At 40.2% G+C, this 16,993-nt stretch overlaps 1 protein-coding gene across 8 annotated transcripts in view; it reads right to left on the bottom strand.

Annotated features, from left to right (window-relative positions):
• Window positions 1-476: 476 nt before the first annotated feature.
• uggt2 (UDP-glucose glycoprotein glucosyltransferase 2) overlaps window positions 477-16,993 on the bottom strand; it is a 39,962-nt gene continuing 23,445 nt past the window's right edge. For 5 of the 8 annotated variants that reach the window (XM_040147771.1, XM_040147774.1, XM_040147769.1 and 2 more), the window contains 13 exons: window positions 15,178-15,367; window positions 14,892-15,050; window positions 14,603-14,688; window positions 11,756-11,840; window positions 11,477-11,559; window positions 5,524-5,628; window positions 5,316-5,400; window positions 4,966-5,148; window positions 4,629-4,789; window positions 3,164-3,278; window positions 2,917-3,033; window positions 2,174-2,339; window positions 1,968-1,993 (listed from right to left, as the gene is read on the bottom strand). In XM_040147771.1, coding sequence (XP_040003705.1) covers window positions 1,968-1,993; window positions 2,174-2,339; window positions 2,917-3,033; window positions 3,164-3,278; window positions 4,629-4,789; window positions 4,966-5,148; window positions 5,316-5,400; window positions 5,524-5,628; window positions 11,477-11,559; window positions 11,756-11,840; window positions 14,603-14,688; window positions 14,892-15,050; window positions 15,178-15,367 — 1,561 coding nt within the window. Of the gene's footprint in view, window positions 1,994-2,173; window positions 2,340-2,916; window positions 3,034-3,163; window positions 3,279-4,628; window positions 4,790-4,965; window positions 5,149-5,315; window positions 5,401-5,523; window positions 5,629-11,129; window positions 11,154-11,235; window positions 11,323-11,476; window positions 11,560-11,755; window positions 11,841-14,602; window positions 14,689-14,891; window positions 15,051-15,177; window positions 15,368-16,993 lie in introns of all 8 variants that reach the window. The other 3 variants (XM_040147777.1, XM_040147770.1, XM_040147776.1) reach the window with 3 other exon arrangements.

The raw sequence follows: 16,993 nt of genomic DNA, 5'->3' as shown, positions 1-16,993 counted from the left end.
CGCAACACCCACCTTATTCCTGAGACAAAACACTGGTTCATTGATGAATTAAAATATTGTAAAATTATTTCTAAAAATGTAATACATAGAGGCTGAATGTACACAAGATGTAAACATACTGAAATAAGTTAAAATCCTATATTCTACACATAAACCATGACTTGTAATGTGCAAATGAGGATTCTTCGATCCATAACTTGGCAATAATGAAACCTCGCCTGGTCTGCTGAGTCCAGGTCATATTTGATGTTGTGTCACAAGACTTTGCAGGAAAACAGACAGGTGACTGTTCGCTAGGCCACGTCCCCCGCAGTTACTGCTGCTATACTTGTCAAGCTTTCCATTGTAGCATGGTACATATAAATAAAACAAAAGCGGGCCTCTCATTTCTAGCCATGACTGTACTGTGAAGTGTGAACGGACCTTAAATGTGCACATGATGGCTACATAAGCTGCATGATACGACATTAATGTTAAAAGTTGATGATGCAAACATTTTGAAGCACTGTTCATGTATTGCAGGTTAGAGATGGTTCGCGCCAGTATTATAGCATCGTATTAATACCTCCGCCAAGCAATTTATATTTTCACATCTGTATGTTTAATTGTCAGCAGGATTATGTAAAAAGTACCGAACCAATTTGCACCAAACTTGGTGGAGGGACGGGGCATGAGCCAGGGAGGGAGGAACCCAATAAATTTTGCTGCAGGTCCGGTTAGAGAAGTGGATCCAGGAATTTTTCATCACTTTCCTTAACATTGCAAGATAGGGTATTAAAATGTTATTTGTTGTAACATAACCCATGTTGGTTTGGGTGCTAACTACAGAAAACAGGTAAAGGTTTAGATGTAAAATAATGTAATCCCACAAAATTACTTAGTTAGCCAATTATATTGCCAACTTAACATTAGGTTACTACCACTTTTTGTAACCGCTACCGAGGAGGTTTCACCTGTTTTCAACAGTGTCTGTTTGTTTATTTGTCAGCAGGATTACGCAAAAAGTACTGCGGTATGCGGCGTGGGCGCAGGAAGAACCCATTAAATTTTGGGACACATCCTGATCATTTACTATGAATTAGAATTTTTTTTTTCTGAAGTCTGGTGTATGTTGAGACCTTGGTGGTGGTCTGCGCTGCCTGAGTGCCCTTCTAGTTGGTTTTGTAAAGGGCTAAAAAAAAAAGGACACCACCCTCAAAACTGCCACTCTTACCACAAACTGCAGGTGGAGAAATCCAAAGATTGACAGGCCTTCCGGGCCTAGTTACGGTTGCTAAGCCATAATTGGACAATCACTGTTAGGGGGCGAGGTTTAGCGAACGTAAATTGTCAGCGCTAACTGCTGTTCTAATGTAACAACTTTGCATCAAGTCGTAAAATTTTAAATTTAATTTAATTGAAAAATAAAACTAGCTTTATGTCAGTCACATCTTTGGTTTGGGCATTTCAGTCAATATGTAGTCAAAGTCTTTTACAGAGTCAAAGTAGTATATGTAAATGTATCAGCTCTTTGAAACAGCTGTACATTAAAAACACATTAAAATTCGAGATTAGATTCTTAGAGATGTGCCCTCTCCTTTTGATTCTTTGCATACATTATCAGTGCAATATATGTCAACTACTTTTCCTTATACACCTGTGAATAGAGTGGTTTGACTGACCCTTTACTCTTTCTGTGTTCACTACATTTTCCGGTAACCACATACTGTACTAACGAGACCTGACAGTAGTGCTAATAGTGCACCAGGAGTTCACAGCTGGCAGTTAACACTTACATCACGCGTTGGTTTTGTAAGACGTACTGACTGCAGAGGCAGTTATGGCATCTCTGAAAATTTGACATCCTTCTCCGGCAGTGGATGTAACATTCCATGGCTATGTTTAGATGGAATTGTCTGTCCTCAAGCTTCACGGGTGGCGTGCGAAAGGTGCTGCCTTCTTCCTCTTCAGCATGGTGCTGGCAGACACTAAAGTTCATCACGCAGGTTGTCTACTGTGCAGAATGTTGGAAAGAAATTATGAAAATGAGCACAGTGGTGAGAAAGAAACCAATTTGAGTAAAAAAAGGTTGACCGTGCAAGAGCAGAATATATAGGTGTTACAGTTTGACTTGTCTGTCCCATAAAATGGGCAAATATTGTAGGCACAGAGAATAACGAGTGTTTTTCTTAACCTTTTTTCTGCTGTGAGGTAGAGGGAGTCTGTTTTTCCTTTGCTGTGTCTCCCTGTTCCTGGACCCGTCTCAGTAGCTGTTTTATCTCATTGTCATATTCAACCCACTCAGGCACAATCCTTGCTGCGGCCATTAGCTTTGGCTCCTTGGTCTTTGGGTTATTGCACTGCAGCAGAAAACAGACAAAACATCTCTCGCGTCACCAGATCCACTTTCTCCCAACAAGTCAGATCGTCATTGCCAGCACTGTCTGCGGCAGGCATTTGAACCTAATTTGATTTCCCATTCTGTTAAAAGGACACTAGCCCATGTTTAGTGTCTGAATTAGCAAGTGGTGTCCTACACCCAGATGACACAATGTTTCCCATTTCAGTCTACTGGAGCCTGCCCAGTAATTGTCTAAATTAGTTTAGGAAACTTAAGAATTGCTCCTCAGTTGTCTCCTCAATGCCAAGTGCCTCATGGTCATTAGTGGCTGGGAATATGTTCTGTTTTTTTCAGCGGTGCAGCAGCTACAGTTCACTATTATAACCAACAAAGCTGAAAAAAAAAAATATCAGTATACCAATATTATTCCTCTTATCAGTAGTTTTCCACAGGCAATAGAATAATTCAAGTAAATAATACATAATGACTTCAGAATCTAAATAAAATAAAAAAATAAAAAATTTGATGATGAATTATGGTACAGCTGGTTAGCTTCCCCACATTACATAGACAGATCTAATTGCTCTGGGACTCACCAGGTCTATAGTCTTTGCTGTGACTTTGGAGGCATCATCACACCATGTCTCACACCACAGCCACTCCTGAGGAAGAGACCTGATGGCCACTTGGTGGATCATGTTGTTAGGAAGGTCCTACAAACATTACAAAACAAAATATTAAGGTGTTACACAAATATGATATATGAACAAAGTTTAGCTGTAGGTGCCAGATGAACAAACTCTGCACCATTTAATGCAATGGTGTTATCTCTGAGTTACACACCTGGTCCAGGTTGGACAGACTGTTAGGATCTTGGCTCAAGGCTTGGTACTGGCCTCGTAATCTGTCCCCAGCTGCAATCTTACGGAACTTCTTTAAATCTACTACGTACAGAGCGCTGGTTGAAATATGGGAGAGAGGAGAGAGGGGACACTGAAAGCAGGTGTGACAAAACCATTTCCTGAAAGAGGAAGCCTGTAGAAGTGACTAAATGAATTAAAAAAAATGACTCAGTTAAGATAAATACCCCAGGCACATTAAGATAATTGTGCCTAACATGGCATATTAATAAACCCAAGGTGTAGACTGTGTAGTTTCACTTATCACTTATTAGATATAAGTCTGCCGGAGGATGTTCGCTACCTTATGTTTTCCCTGGGCTCCCTGATATGGATCATCTCTCACCCTTCCTGATTTTGTCCTGCACCACAGAGCTGAGCAGCACAGTGGCTTCCTATCAAATCACTACACTTTTCTGACTCGTCTTTTTTAAAGTTAACCCGGCAGCTCTGTGTTCAGCTACTGGCTGCCACATGATTAGCCACCACACTGACAGAAGTAGAACTCCATACGTCAAGCACGGAGCTGAGCCTCATTTTATGCCTAGCACTTGATTTAATATGTATCGTGGCTGTGTATAATAAATCAGATTGTACAATATAGCCGCAAGAATTGCAACTATATTTGGTGAGGTTCAATTGCCATGGAAACTGGATGAACACAATATTGTAGTGTAGCAAATTTTTTTTTAATTTATTTATTTGTTGGAAAATTTAAAATGGTGTATAATCCAATATGACAGTATTCAATATTAATTGATTTCAGCCTGTGCAAAGGAATCTGGGGAAAATAATTTTACTTTTCTATCAAAAAATGTCAATAGTTTCTTACAGAGATAACTTCTAGTGGATTAATTAAATTCTATTTATTTAAAACTACATTAAAAATTCAGACTCCTCTTAGACTTAAAATTTTTCTGAGATCCAGATAGATTGAGGGAGGAAGAACACCAAAAACAACTACAGCACCTTTAGCCTCTAAATACAAGAATACAAAAATACAGTGTCTTTTTCTTTCCCGTCATATTTTGGATTTGAGAAGAATTTAAAAAAAAAAAAAATTGCAGAACAACAAATAAGTCCTCCAGATAATATACTGAATCCAATGAATGTTCCCAGCCAAATAAATTGGACGAATGGCCTACAAGGAAGACGGTGGCTGTAGAAACACAATGTTGTGAATGCGAATATATTAAAACGCACAGATTTATTCTGCTGCCTATGTTATAAGGTTGGTTACCTTCATTCTCCTGAAAAATAACAATACTAATAATGAACAACAGAATGAAGCAGATTATAGTGAAGTAGAGTCTATATGGTTGACAAGTAAAATATCAGAAATCCTTTTCAGGTATTCAAAACAGTTAGTGCTGCTATAATCCATTTCACAGTTTGCTATGGAAGTATACCTTATGTGGTATTTTCTGTGTCCCAGATGTGAGGCCCAATAGCCGGTTTTCCAGAAGCGGTAGCCTTCCATCTCTTTCCGGCTATCACAAAACGGTGTGTAACCATAAGGAGCACCCTTCAGGTCTAAATCCCTCAACTCCTTCAGATCAGCCCGAACTATCTGTGAGAGAGAGAGTGAGAACATTGGTAAGGACAGAGAGGATTGACGACACTTCAGTGGTGTTCAAAATCTCATCCAATCTTCACACCAGCGCTGAGACTGATCCGGTCGAGTCTCTCACTGACAGCTGCACACTTAAACATTGCTCTCTCCTGTCAATCCAATTTGATCCTAACCTGGTCGGCGTCCACAAAGATGATCTTGTCCACAGCCAAGGGGAACAAAACATCCAGGAATAAGATCTTGTATCCCCAGATAATGCGCTGCTTCTCAGTCTGCTGGTGGAGCCAACGGGGCCACTTGTACTGCACCAATTCATACTGAAAGCCATATGACTCTGCCATGTGAGAGATAGTCTCCTAAATGCACCGAAAAAAAATAAACACAAACACCAGAGGTCAAAGAAATCAAATGCAAGACACTTTCTTTACTCAGTATAAAAATCTCTGAAGACCTCTGATTGCGTTATTTTGAACAAGCAGGAAAAACAAAATGCTTGTATGGAGTCGTGCAGTCAGGGAAGTACCTTGAAAGATGGGGAGAGGTAATTCTTGAGGAACCAGAACTTGACAGGTGTTTTGGTATGCCGAAGGACAGACAGCATCATTATTCTAAGACAGAGATAGTAATGACTAAGAAGTGAGTCTCAGGATCAGGATTAAAAGGAATGTAATGTGTAAGACCTGGACAGTAAGTATTCCAGGGTGTGTGTTTGTGAACTCAAAGCGACCCACCTCAGAAAACGCTCGTACAGATGGCCTGAGGCCACAGAAAATATGTTTAGAACATCTTCTCTCTTCTTCTCTCCATCATCTTTCTTGGAGCCACCACCCGTGATGCTGTAAATGAGACCATAGTACATGAGTCTTTTGTGCTTTGATTGATGCCTGTTTTTCACATAGTGACAGTAAATCCGAACGAGCCAGTGTCCACCATGCTTTTGTAAAGCCAGGAGTAATAATAGCTCTACCATCCAGTAGAAAACATTTTCAAACCAACCATGCATCACTGTGCAGCAAACTAAGGTGTTTTATTTACATGAAAAAATAATACAGGGAATGACAATGCTCTGAAAAGCGACAGTTTTGATGTGATTTTAACAGCAGTTCAGTTCTCCTGCTGGCACTCCACTACAGAGCTGAAATAATCAACGCATTAGAACAGACACAGTAAAGGCAGTTGTAACATTTAAACAGCTCCTTATGCTTATATACCTGCATAGCTGGAGTTCATAGCTGGAGCATAGAGTTCATAATACAAGGTAAAGAAAAAGCAGGATTCATTTGTATCAGATCACTTAACAGCTAACCACATACGCACTAAGTTTTAAATGGGAGCATTATGTCATGGGATCAAAATTTTCGGTAACAGTAAACATGAAATAAACACATCAGGCACCATTTTGTGAATAAAGCTGCAGAGCACAAACCGCACTATCATAAAGGGGCACTGTCCACAGTGTCCAAATTTTAGACATACTTTTTTGTAATTTTAGTGGCCTGATGCATGTGCGACATCAGAAGTGAAGGGGATATAGGTTGTGAAAATGCATTAAAATACATTATATATATACATATATATACATTAATACACACACACACACACACACACACACACACACACACACACACACACACACGTGTATATACATATACATATATATATATATATATACACATATTCATATTCACATATATATACACATACACACACATACATATACACACATACACACACACACACACATACATACACATGTACACATACATACACACATGTACACACACATGTACACACACACACACACACACACACACACACACACACACACACACACACACACACACACATACACATAACCCATCTGCTATCAAGGAGCAGAGGGTCATGATGCAAGGCACATTTAGCACACAGAAATCAGGACTTATGCTGGGGGGTAGATGTGTCTGCAGTCAAACTGTGTGTCCTTGTCTGAAACAGACTGCTGAAGAGGGAATGAGTGTCTCTCCCACATTCAATCACAGCCACTGCAATGGCCTCAAGGCTCCAGGAAGACACCGGTGAGCGAGACTGAGGTGTGAAGGGAGGGGAGGGAGCATAATGTTTGTCTCTACATGTCCTCTAAAACTCTGACACACACACACACATAAGAGCCGGACTGGTAAGCAAGTCACAAGCATAAAACACAAACTCAGTGAAGACCCAGGGACACCGCATGACTTTTTTTTCCATTAAATTGTCATTTTTTGTCTGTCCTTCTGAAAACATTTACTACATTTTTCTCCCTGCACTGTACCAAATATCTTCCTAAAATCTAACCACTGCTCTCTCTAAATCAGTTGGCTTCTGGGGAATCACCACATATTTGTGGGGTCTGTGGATACAAACTGTCTGCCATGACTAAACCAGCCATTATGAAGGGCCTCCAGCACAACAGTGGGCCCCCCCAGATAAGCAGCTTTAGAGGGTCAGGTGAGAGCCCATTTGGCTGACTCACCCAAGATAATCTGGACCTCTGGAAGGATCCATAGAGCTCTGGATAAATCCTGAGCAGTGGACAGCACTAACCATACAAAACTCTACTTCTGTTTTATCTCCAAGTCTGTATGCTGAGCAGGATGTTTCACACATCTGTGTGGAGATCATCAAGAAATCAACATAAAGTTTTGAGCCAGAGAGAAGACAAGAAGACCTAAAGACAAATAGCCGATGCACATATGTATTATAAACCCTAACTCTAATTTGCTCCTTATTTTCCCATCTTTTCCTTTATGTATAGAGCTATTCGCTAGGCTTTTTGCTGTAATGAATGGTCAAAAAAATCATATCATAAAAAACTTCCAAAACATTAACAAAGCAAGAAAAGCCCACCAGAGTATAAACTCTATTAGCGGACAAAGTTTGGGTAGAAATCTGGTCATGGCATGCAGTCTAAAGTGTATAGTAGTATAAAAGTTGTCAGAAGAGGTAATAAATAAGTAAGCATCACTCCACTGGGAACAATTTAAGATATTTGGTCAGTTCAGTCAGTAATGATGGAATGTGATGGCAAAAATATTTTCCGAGTCATACACGATTGGAGTTTTGTTGGTTAATATTTCAGAAGCAAGGTTTTTAATCATGAAGAACTGCTGACACACCTACATACATTTTACCCAAACAGCACACCATGACAAATAAAACCACAACCAGTTTCCCCAACATGGACAGCATCCTTATCACAACAATTTATTACTCTGTGGTTCAGTTAATCTGAGCTATGTGCTCCGCAAACACTTTTTGCTTTTGCCCATGCTGAGCCCCAGCATATACAAAGCCATATACAAAGCCACAGACAAAACCACTCTCATCTTTTCCCATATCTCAAATATTAAACACAGAGCAAATATATGATATGGAGCACCCTCCCTATTGTCTCGATTCAGTTTGTAAAAAAACATTGATGGCAAAGGCCCCATCTAACACTCTCCACGGTCTTCACTACTTAGGGAGAGGTAGCTTTTACCGCACCCTCCACCTAAAGTCTGAATAACTCCCTCAGGTAATATAGCCACTGACGGTCTCTCACACCCTGTGTGGCCCTGATGTTTCTGATTTCTAAAGAGCAGCATAAAGAACATTAAATCCTCAGTTCCCCAGGCTGAGAGTACAATTAGGGGACAACTTTCCTTCATTTTTCCCCACCACCAAAGACCAAGAAGACAGCATGAAGAAAGCACAAAAGAAAGAAATCATAAAACTAAGGAGTAAGAACAAAGATGTAAGAAATAGAGCAATAAAGAAGAGGAAAGAATATATTTTCAGTCAGGCTGATTATTGCTCTGTAAAGATAAAGCTCCCTTTAAAGATGAGAGAATTTGTAACAACTGTCACTTAGACTTACTGATGCCTGCTGATGGATGGATCCACCTCAATAATTCTTCAGAGGTGTTAGATCAATACATGGCCTTCAGGCCCACCCTTTACAAGAATCCCTCAAAGCATTCTTAGGTTACAAATGAAGTAATGGGTAGAAAGACTTCTTTATTTTCAAACCAACCATATTTTCTAAGATCACAGGTCAAAGTCAAAATGTCTTTGCTGAAATATTCAGAACCATTTTACTCTTGCAAACCTTGCATTATTTTTGTGTTGTGCAGTCTTTTTTTTTTTAATTGTTAATTTTTCTTGGACTATCAATCTGAGTCCTGTGAAAACCAGTCTGTTCCATTAATGAGAAAAATATTTTCTTCTGCAGGTTTAACTGTCTAACAAGTAAACATTGATTCAACATTTTTCATCATCTGTTACTCAGACTAAACGGTATTTGGTGGTTTTCAACAATGCTTTCTTTCAGTCTGTCCTTAGTCGACATTCAAAACTTGAATTGAGACCAGCTTCCTTCACTCAATGTTAATGGGAAGGAGTGGGATGTTGAGGTTAAACACTCCACAATGTTTAAGCACAGTACAGGATATATAATTAGACTTTTTTGCTCAACGTGACGAGTGGCTTCTAACTCTTAAGATTTATGAACTCTTATTTTGAAAGGAGGATACACTGGAATCATGCCAGATGCAAATGCAGTCAAATTTTAGAGTCATGCATCACAGGCACTTAAGGAGCAATTATGTCTCTTGAAACCATCTTATTCAACCTTTTGTTTATGTAACCTTTTAATGTTATGAGTATTTTTATTGCTCAAATGCAAGCATACCATGGGAAATGGGTTTAAGATTACATTCAATTATAAATCTATTCATCCATCTGTCAAACCACTTTCAGCTTCTTATCTGGTCCTGGTGAAGGCAGAGGCAGGCTATACAGGGTAGCTCAAATGTTTTTCCCCCTAACGACATTCTAGAGTTCCTAATTAGCAGATGCCATGACCAAGGGGGGATTTGTAATCTCCTCATTTTGTTCTGGGTCTGCCTTGGATATCCTCCCAGCTGGACAAGCCTAGAATACCTCTAAAGGATGTGTCCAGGATACATCCTGATCAGACAGCTGATCCACCTGAATTAGTTTATTTCAACATGAAGGAGTAGTGATTCTACTCCGAGCTCCTCAAGCCATTCCCTGAGGCTGAGCCCACCAAGAACGTGCTTGGTCTATTGTGGAAAATACAGACACAGCTCTTACTCCACTTACACAAGGACCAGATGGCTCGCAGTAAGAGCAAGATATTCCCAAACACCTAAATATATATGGTCATAGCCCTTCCAATGCCCACAAATGACATGTAGACTGGATGAGCATTACATGGCCTCCAGTCAAAGAGCTGAACCAAATTTCTATGACTAGGACGGAGTCTGCACTGCTCCTAGTGAATGTGAGTTTCAACAATCAGTTTGCAGCATCCTGGTACTGCTGGGAAGTTCCCTTAGCCAGCAAAGAGCAAAAGGCTTCCTCCTTTAACTTCACGGCATCCTGCACTGCTGGTGTCCTCTCTTCATTCTAGTGTCCAAGACATACGGCAGCAGTTGCCTATTTAACTACAAAGTCAATCAACCATTTTTTGTCTATGGTTTCTCTGATGTTAAGTATATTAATGCTTGAATATGGTGTTTGTTATACTCGATGCCTAGCACACAAATTCAAGACCCTTCAGGGGTTACCCATATGAGCAATGAGGTCTTCCAGCAGAACTCTGAAGTTCTCCACAGCCTCAAATACATACTTGACACACACACACGCACAGACCTTATACAAATGGTCCCCCTGTTCTCCAAGGCGAACTCCAACACAGTGTTGCTTAACCATTGCCTCAAAAGTATCGGCACCTTGAGCTGGCCCATCTCACCCTGGTGAAATCCAGGAGGAGAGACAGTCCAGCCCTTACTCAAGATTATGGCTCCAAAGCTTGTGCTCTGCGTCAAGATGAGCAAAGATTTATCTGATTGGTACTGCTCTACCTTCTGCCCTTGTTCTGGCTGCTTCTCCACCAGACAGGTGACAATCCACATTCACAGAACTAAGGCAGCCACCTTTACCTGCAGTCTGATCAGTAACACATCAGGGTTGATGATAAATACAAGAGCACAGTTCACACTACAATATTTGAATTCACATTAAATTTTCAAAAACACAGTATATGTAATGGCTGTATGTAAGTGTTAGCATAAATAAATTTAAAAAAAAAATCAAATAAATAAATGCAAAAGAAAACATGACATTGTAAATATAATTTAAACACAGCTCTACAACATTACCATATCCTGTTAAAAATAATATTAAGTCCCCCCAATTCATTACAAAACTGATAACAACACCGCAGTTGAAAGCAACCAATAAACACTGCATGCTAATGAGTATGAGAAAGAAGTTTTAGTGTTAAATGGGTTGCAGCAATACTGCCTACCTTTTCTCAAAAGTGCTCCAAACACTTCATACAGCAAGCATTAAGTGAGGAGACAGGATCACACAGTTAGGAAGTGTTGGGGGAAAACACACAAATGAACACACACACATACCTACAGAAGCACATATTTTTTGCAAGACTAGATCTTACAGCATAGTATTGCAGTCTGGATCCAGGGGAGGAATAAGATCTCCTGAGAGTATAATGTATAATTGACAAACAGAAGGCACGTCAACAAACCAACCAATCAATGAGCTCACAGTTGTTACTGCCAGTCAGCTGCGGGAAGATTTTAAACCTACTGAAACAAACCAAATTTTAGCTGTATGTGAGAACAGATTACACACCTTGCTATGGAGTCCCATATGCCTTTGCTTTCATTAGTTTCACTTAACAGATCTTCATTGATTTTCTCTGCCTTTTTCTGCACCTACAAAGAGAGAGGAGACACAAAGCAATGATGCTTTTACTGCTTTTATCACGGACTGTGTAAAATTATTTCAAGATCCTCAATTTGTGACCTGTGAAAGATATGCACATCATAGAAAACTGCAGAAGAGCATTTTACTGTAAGTTCAATAATATTCGGTGCTATGAAGCATTTAATGTACATATGAAACACTCACTCTGACTTTGATGATCTTACTGTGGAAACTGTTCAGCACAACTATAACATCACCAGCATCTACAGGGGAATCGGTTCCATCATGCCTGAAAATGTGGATTAAGAGTAAAAATGTACCATCACTGAGGGTAAAAATCAATTATTATGAAATCTCAACAATGGCTCTGCACCTGGTTAGTCTAACAAAGCTGAAGCCCCACCTGGAGACTGAAACTGATCAGCAGACTGGAGGATAAAATGTATCAACAGAGTAAAAAATACATAATTTGCAAAATAATAGCAATTCAGTACAACCGCAATTTAATTTTTATGATAATCTACAGCAATCTAAACATTTTAGTACCACCTAGATAATTCAGCTCTATCAATATATAACTTAGGCACAAACTTTTGAACTAGAAATCCGTAACAGATTCAGTCTGGCAAGCATATCAATTGGCTACAGATAGGTACCAGTGCTGTCATTTTCTTACTGCATAACAAGGTCCAGTTAACTGTACTATCACATATCATACAACAATTAATTCTATAGGTTTAATTCTATAGGTTATCGAAAAAGTCCAACTGAAGCAACAAAAGCCATCCCCTTTTGAAATCAATTAATTTACGGATAATACTTTTTTATTAATGAAAGAAAGAAAAAAAGATCTTTGGAGATGTATCACAAATGCTCCTTTAAAGCCTCCAAGCATTCTGAGTGGGCAGACCAATGTATATGTATGAATGACAGATGAGCCAGCAGGGTCACAGAGATACAATGTAAACAAACTTGCACTGGTAACTATAGTCTACTAGCTAAGGACAGATACCTTTAACAATGGATTTGAAGAATAAGGACCAGACCATTTAGCATCTAAATCCAACCAATGCTGATATTTGCAGGTAAGATTTTAAGCTGTTCAATCTGATACAGCTGACTAGCTAACTTCAGGCCAATAGCTAAATTACTACTTATTAAAATTCTTAGATAATGTAGAACTACTCAACAAATCAGTCTGACTTGATTTGGATGCTAATAGTGTGCCTTAGTCCACCATGTTTTAGCCATGGCAAGAGTGCAAGACAATACACAGTATAGACTGCTCTATGAAGGAGACAACAGCAGCTAATGGAAAGAACACTGATAGAGATTGAGAGCACACACTTAAAAGTGGATACTGGGACAGCTGCCAGGGTCACCCTCTGACCATATTCATTACCCTCCATCATCATTAGGAATCACCTTTGCATTCTTTTATCCATCACTACTTCCCAGTCATGCTGTATATACTGGTAGATTTAATGAGAAAGTCTATACCGTATTGACTGCGTAACAATGGCCTTTTACTGTAATTGTTTTAGGACTGATTTGTCCAGTGGCGAATATGTTATGGCAGACAGGATCTGCAGGGTCTGATGGTGAAACACCAGAGAGCAAATTTCAGGCAGAGATGAGCAATAGGCTATGATGCACAGCAAGCCATTACGACCCCAATGCTTACTAAAGGCAAAAAACAAACCTTATCACTATGATAAATGCCCCCTCCTCCTTTGGCCCGAAGTGCATCCCTCCTATGCTCAAGTGCTGCTTGTGCTTTGCCCCCTCTGCTGTCACCGGTGCAGCTCAGCCTTTAGGGCTTGTGTTAGAAAGCACCAGAGATCAATCTGTATCCCTGCTCTGAGGAGAAGAGAGCTGGCCATCTCATTCATCGCTGTCAGGGCGAGGCGCAGTGGCAGCACAGGGTGCAAGAGGAAAACACAGGCTCTGGGACTGGAGAGTACAGACACTCCCGCTAGGCTCTGATCGGCCACCTAACCAGAGCAGAGTGCCGCTAACCACAAGAATAATGACACTGCCAAGGTGAAAAATGACATCACCTCTTAGCTTCACCTGGAGGATTGGGGAATAAATCTTGGTTGTCTAATATGATTCCAGGGGAACTGAGGGCTGTATGTGTCCTAAATCTTATGTGAGGATAGCCAGAGAGGACAATATCTGTGATTGTAGCATCTAGTATGGTGCACTTCAGCTGCCTATGTAGACTCTCATACATGGCTGGGATTATCGCAATTTGAATGTGAGGGGCTTATTTTGCCTTATTATGTTACATAGAAATGATATGATAAGGTAGAAATTCCCTCGAAAAATAATAATAATTGTTTTAAATCAAATTAAAAAGTGCCACAGTACTTTTAATTTTGCTGTAAAACTGCAAAGGGACCTTTGATGCATGTCATACCCCTTTCTCCTTCCCTATGTTTCCGGTCTATCACTACACTGACTACACTGACAAAATGCCAAAAAAAAAAAAATCTTAAAAAATAAATAAAAAATACAAGTCTGGGGAAAATTGCATTTTTTAGAAAATTTATCAAACCAACCAAAGCACTATACTGTTGCTATTCGTCCAGGGAAATTAGACAAAGCCAATGCACTCTGTCTAGTATATGTAGCCTTTGACACCTATGCCATCCTAACTAAAACTCATTCTGCTGCTGATATTCTGCAGTCTGAGGTGGATGGCAAGGCAGGTGACCAGCTGAATCCTTCCTCCACTCTGTCTTCTCTTTAATAGCACCCCTTTCCTCCTACCAGTTTCTCTCCCCTCTGCACTGAGCAGAACTCCCTGTGCTCATCAAAACCTTGAGCTGCTACAGTGTCAGCAGCTCTCCATGTTACCATAGTGATGGGTTTCATAGCTACCAGCATGAAATGGATAGGTAGCTGAGAACAACCTTGATGCTGAGCCACTGATGAAGTCACCTAATTAGCATCATAATCTAACTTTTTTTCAATATCTGTAGGGGATAAGATAGGAAAGACTACAATGGCATTAAAAATAGTCTGTTGACACTGGCAAATACTCACGTGAGAACCTGATAGATATCCTCTGATCTCCCTTCCCGCAATCTTAGGATCCAGGCACCGGGATTGGCTTTCAGCTGGAAATATCCCTGTTGTAGTTGAAAAAGTGAGTCTAAGTATTCATGTTAAGAATACAATTCACACGTTTTTTCAACCCTGGCACCAGATGCTTTCGGTTCCAAATCTGTTCCTTACTACTGTAATTAACTCCTATGATATCTACTTCATATATCTAACATAGTGCAAGAAAACTATCTTGGTAACTCTGGTATGGAAGAGAGAGGCTGCTCACCAGGTTAGCCATGACAATAGTGTCATACATGAGCGGGTCACGTCTCATGCCGAGGGTAAACTGCAGTCCACGGGGAGGCTGGCCAGTTGACAGGTCAAAACAGTGGCCCTCCAGCAAAAGGTGCTCCAGTTCATACTCTGCTGTCACAACCCTGCTCACCTGGAGAAAAAACATAAATTAAAGAGGACAAATCAATGGGGGAATTATTAATAGAAAGAATCTCAACTCTGCTTAAGGGATGAGAATGATAAGATTGCCAGGTTGTAATGACTAAGGAGCAGGATACCTCCTGCAGGTGGATGTTATCCAAGTCATGGGGGCTGCGCACCGCCTGAACTATCCAGCTCTCTGGTGTGATCATATTCAGGGTGAGGAGTGGAGATTCTGGGAGCTCCATGAAGTGGGCAACTGGTCCTGGAGACACTGTGTCGTTGGCCAAGAAAGTAACATCAGACTCCAAGACAAAGCGGTAAAAGCTGCGAAAACAGACACACAGAGATGATTCAAAATCTAAGGGCTTGCAAATTAACATAATATCTAACAACAGAGAAGGGAATTGAAAGCCCTAAAATGGTGGATATGTTGCAGGACTTTTTGCCACCAGTCTGAGACAACGATTCGATCCAACAAACACTCTGTGCTCTTCAGCAAGCACTAAAATGATGACATGTTGTGCAACAGATTCCTTTCTAGGACAAGCGAGATGGGCTCTATTATGACAGTTGGGTATATACAATCTCTTCAATGTGAGGAATCTAATACTATTACTGCTAGTGTTTCCCTTCAGCCAATAACAGAAATATGTGCAGCAGTCTGTGCAACAGAATTGTCCCCTTTCTCCATTACTCCCAGAGTTGTCCCGGAGTTGTCACAGGTGCCATCTCCGGGCTAATCTTTATGCTAACTGCTTTTTTTCAGTGGCCACTGACACTGAGGAGTCATAATGAGCATAGATAACGTGGCAGATGATAAACATTACCAATGCTAATTCTTTTTATTTAGAATGCTCTCTTATCTATAAAGGTACATCAACACATTCTTTATTCACAGGCAGATTTCTCAAAACTTAATTCCAGCCACAGCAGCCATGTTTCTGTTGTCCAGAGCCGAGTGGTTAAAGAGGGGCTGTTGACTTCAGGGTAAGATGGGAGTTGCTACAACAGTACAGGAAGGTACCGAGGGAAAGGCTGTAGTTAAGGAGGAGGAACCCAGTACACCAGGGGAAACACACGGTCTTCATTCGATTTCTATTTTGTGAGTTGACCAATTCTCCACGAGAAGAAAAGTTTGAGAAAGATTAGCAGCCTTGTGGCCTCAGTTCTACCACTTACTGCACTCTTACCACTATGAGAAGTATAACAGTGAATAAAATGAACTCACTGACACAGAACAGGAATCATGTGCACACACTGACAGCAATATCCCCAAGGGTGGGCGGTAGGATTACCAAGCAGGGAAGTTGTAACTTTGTGATTACAAAACTCATCTGCTGTTTTAAACTAGACATCATTATCAGGATGTTTATGATGAAATCCAAAAAACTGAACAAAGCTCTATTGCCCCATTTTTATAGCCAAAATGCTTGCTTGTTTTTTAATGACATTTTTTGTAATTTAAAAGGGCATTCATTCTCCAAATGGGAGGTGTTCAGGTTTCAGGCTTTTAAAAGTCTGTACTCTTCTCAGGTATTCATATTTTCAGAGACTGAATATGAGGATGGTGCTTTAAGAAATTAACCGCCAACAGAAAACATTTCATTTACAAAGGCTAATAATATGAAATGGGTCTGCATTGTGATATATTGGACTATTGGACTAGTTAGAAGCAGCTTGATTGCAGACATCCACCTTATTTATCTCTCAATTGGAAATATCACGTAGCCATTTGTGTCAATTACAGGCAATTGTCACTCAGGGGGACTGGAAGAGTGATGGTTTGGTGAGGGGGGAGCTTTTGAGTGATTTTTAGGGGCAGAGTTATTTCCATCAATTCAATTGCAGCTGATCTCTGATCTCTCTGAACAGAGGTTGATAAAGGTTATACTATAAATTATCCCTCCAAAATGAGTGTTACTTCCTGGAATTTTTCTGACATTTGGTACA

Source organism: Xiphias gladius, chromosome 16 (assembly GCF_016859285.1).
Source record: "Xiphias gladius isolate SHS-SW01 ecotype Sanya breed wild chromosome 16, ASM1685928v1, whole genome shotgun sequence".
NCBI classification, from domain to species: Eukaryota; Metazoa; Chordata; class Actinopteri; order Istiophoriformes; family Xiphiidae; genus Xiphias; species Xiphias gladius.
This window is presented reverse-complemented; position numbering and strand designations above follow the sequence as displayed.